The 3,615-nt window shown below is 50.4% G+C and overlaps 1 protein-coding gene across 1 annotated transcript; it reads right to left on the minus strand.

Moving 5' to 3' along the window:
* Window positions 1-884: 884 nt before the first annotated feature.
* LOC140907518 (uncharacterized) lies at window positions 885-2,735 on the minus strand. Its single transcript, XM_073333662.1, has 2 exons — window positions 2,154-2,735; window positions 885-1,485 (listed from the first exon to the last, which is right to left on the minus strand). The coding sequence occupies exons 1-2, from the start codon at window positions 2,650-2,652 to the stop codon at window positions 1,238-1,240; spliced, it is 747 nt and encodes a 248-aa protein (XP_073189763.1). The 5' UTR covers window positions 2,653-2,735; the 3' UTR covers window positions 885-1,237.
* Between the last annotated feature and the right edge of the window lie 880 nt (window positions 2,736-3,615).

A 3,615-nucleotide genomic window follows, 5' to 3' on the forward strand; every position in this document is an offset into this window, starting at 1 on the left:
TGCATGCTGCTCAGAAGAACCATGACTCTGGGTAACGTGAATGACATTGTGGCTGTCTTTGCATAAATGGGTTTCCCTAACTGCGGAGAGGCGATAGATGGGACACATATTCCAATTCTGGCACCAGCCCACTTAGCCTCTGAGTACGTTAATTGGAAGGGTATTTCTCTATGGTTCTCCAGGTGCTTGTGGATCACTGTGGACGTTTCATTAACATTAACGCAGGCTGTCCCGGAAAGGTGCATGACACATGCATCTTTCAGAACACTGGCCTGTTCAGGAAGCTGCAAGCTGCGATTTTTGTCCCAGACCAGACGATCACCATAGGGGAAGTCGAAATGCCCATTGTGATCCTTGGAGACCCTGCTTACCCTTTAATGCCGTGGCTCATGAAACCCTACACAGGGAGCCTTGACAACAGCAAGGAGTGGTTCAGCAACAGGCTGAGTCGGTGCAAAATGACTGTGGAGTGTGCTTTTGGCTGTTTAAAGGGCCACTGGCACTATCTGTATGGGAAGCTGGACCTGGCCAATGACAACATCCCCACAGTTATATCCGCGTGCTGTACCCTCCATAACATTTGTGAAGGGAAGGGTGAAAGGTTCACTTAGGCATGGAACGTGGAGGTTCAACACCTGGAGGCTGAATTTGAACAGCCAGAGAGCAGGGCTATTAGAGGGGCCCAGCACGGGGCTGCAAGGATTAGGGATGCCTCGAGGGAGCAATTTGAGGCTGAAAATCACCAGAAATGTTTGTTGCCCTGCACAAGAGTGAAAAGCAGTGGTTCCAATGTTAGTAGGAATCGGTGTTTGCTACATTGACTTGCAGTGCCTGTAGCTTTCCTGGGCTAAGGTATCTTTAACTTAATGCAATAATAAAGAATGTTTTCAAAGCCAAAAATCCATTTATTGAAAAGAAACACAACTGCTTGGGAAACAGAAAGGGCCAGGGGGTGGGGTGGGGAACGGTTCAATCACAGATTTGCGTATGTCCTGGTATAATACTCAGCCTTCCTGTCTGGAGTGCTGTGCAATGAGTGCTGCACTTCAGGCTGGCTAAAATGCATAGTGATGGGAGTTGCAGTGGGTAAGGGTCATAGTTTGCAGGGCTGGGTGGTGAAACTACAGGTATTGGAGGCAGCTGGTGGCGATAAGAAAGTGGGTTGGAGGTGACATGGGGACACAAGGGAAAGAGTTTTGGGACAAGGGCTGGGGGGGGGCAGCGGGCATGGTAGTTCTCAGCCTGCATTTCTACAGCGCTCCATAATGCTTTGCAGCTGCTCCGTGCTTTGGTGCCGGCGATCCGCATTCTGCTGGCGGACCCTCTTTCCACTCTCCCACCACTCCTGCGCTTTCTGATTTTCATTAAGGGACTGCCGCATTACTTCATGCAGCATGTCCTCTTTGCTTCTACGTGGCCGCTTCCTAATTCTTTGGAGTTTTTCAGCTGGTGATAACAAGGACAGCTGAGATCTCAGAGTTGCATCTGTAAAGCCAAAATGCAACACTTAACAGAGGCAGCATTGTTCACAGCCCCCAGAGCAATGATTCCCCCTTACTTAAAAGACAAGCACAGTCTACACAATAGCAGAATTTGCCCATCCCAAAGCGAGTGCACATAACCCACAGGATCCCCAAAATGGTGAGTAAGCACAGGGGCAAGGGGGACTGATTGTTTCACAGCTGTACTGTCCTCTGGGGTTCTGTGCCTTGGGGAGAACTAACAGCTGCAGGGGGCCCCTATACTGAACACTGTCCCCACATTTTCCACAGGAGTTTGTCCTGGAAGATATCTCGCTGCTGAGGGTGACCTGGGAAGCAAGGGATGGTCTTCTACTACAAAGTGGCTTCCACCCTGGCCCATATGCAGCTTGCCTGTGTGCAGCAGTGGTCCCCCCGCCCCTCATGACACAGTGGCGCAGACATGTTAGCCTGACTGGGACAAGGAGCACAGTAGCTCTGGAAAGGAACCTGCACAAGTTCATTTCCCAGCTTCTGCATGAGACCTTTGAAGAGATCACTGAAGCCGATTACCGTGATATGAGAGAGCACCTCAATGCCCTATTCCGCATCTAGGCATACATGCAGCCCTAACTCTCCTTACCCCAAGAGCCCACACTGAACAACTTCCTTCCCAAACTAAAAGCCGCTTACTGGGAACCTCCTCTGGTGTTTGTCCTTCCCCACGCACCATCTGCTGCGACTGGCTACCTTCCTCCTGGCTTGAGAACAGCTCCTGGCTGCATGCATCTAGGGAGGCTGGGCTGTCTCCCTCCTCCTCCTCCTCCTCCTGCCTTATTGAACTGGGCTCTGACATGTCCATGGTGGTCCTCGGAGTGGAGGTGGTGTCGCCCCCAAGTATTGCGTCCAGCTCTTTGTGGAAATGGCAGGTCGTGGGGGCAGCACCGGAGCGGCAGTTTGCCTCATGGGCTTTGTGGTAGGCATTCTGCAGCTCCTTCACTTTAACCCTGCACTGCAGTGCGTCCCAGTCATGGGCCCTTTCCATCATGTCCCTTGGTATCTGCCTGAAGGTATCATAATTCCTACAGCTGGAACGCAGCTGGGACTGGACAGCTTCCTCCCCCCAAACACTGATGAGGTCCAGCACCTCGCCATTGCTCCATACTGGGGATCGCCTGGTGTGTGGAGGCATGGTCACCGGGAAAGATTCGCTGACAGCACTCCATGCCTGGCTGAGCAAACAGGAAGGGGATTTTCAAAATTCCCAGAGAATTTAAAGGGCGGGTCTGACAGTTGGTCACATGAGGGCAGGGCAGTAGAGTTCAAAGTGACGACCAGAGTGGCTAGAACAGGCATTGTGGGACACCTCTGGAGGCCGATCAGAGCGCATTAATAGACTAGGGCGTCCACACTGGCGCCGCGGCGCTCCAGCTGGTGCTCAGCAAGTGTTATGCTTCTCGTTGAGGTGGATTACCAGGAGTGCTCCAGCCGTGGAGTCTGGGCGTTCTACGTGCCTTGCCAGTGCAGATGCGTCGGGAGTTAGGGCGCCCAGGGCTGCTTTAATGCACTCTAACTCGCAAGTGTAGCCATGCCCGTAGGAAGAACTTATGACACTTAAAGAAAAGTATTTTTCACTTGCAGCAATTGTCCTTCAAGTACCACTTTCAGTATTTACTTGTTTTTAATGTAATTTATTTTATTCCTGTTTCAGATTTTTATATTCTGTCTCTCTTGCACATCATTTTGAATTGGAACTGTGCACTACATTTTGCTATAAGGATAGGGATTGCAGACATTTTCCAGATGGAACAGAGGTTGGAAAACATCAGGACTCAGATGACTGTATGAAGTGAGCTACAGAATGTACTTGTGAACTATACAAACTTTCCTATAGGACTATTTTGCTCTTTCATACTCCTATGCTATAAAAGGACCTGGGCCAAATCATTCCCTCATTACAAAATACAGGGTCCATGGAGGGTACAGTGTTCATGGAGTGGAAGACTGCACCAGGATCTCCTTGATGAGTTTCCTCAACAAGAGGAGGAAGGGTAGGGTTTGGACAGCATTCTGCTTCCAAACCTCATGGATTCCGAGGGATCTACAGTAAACACACATGACCCTACTGCTTTTGCCATTGCTATTATCCTGCACT

The sequence above is a fragment of the Lepidochelys kempii genome, chromosome 2 (assembly GCF_965140265.1).
Source record: "Lepidochelys kempii isolate rLepKem1 chromosome 2, rLepKem1.hap2, whole genome shotgun sequence".
NCBI classification, from domain to species: domain Eukaryota; kingdom Metazoa; phylum Chordata; order Testudines; family Cheloniidae; genus Lepidochelys; species Lepidochelys kempii.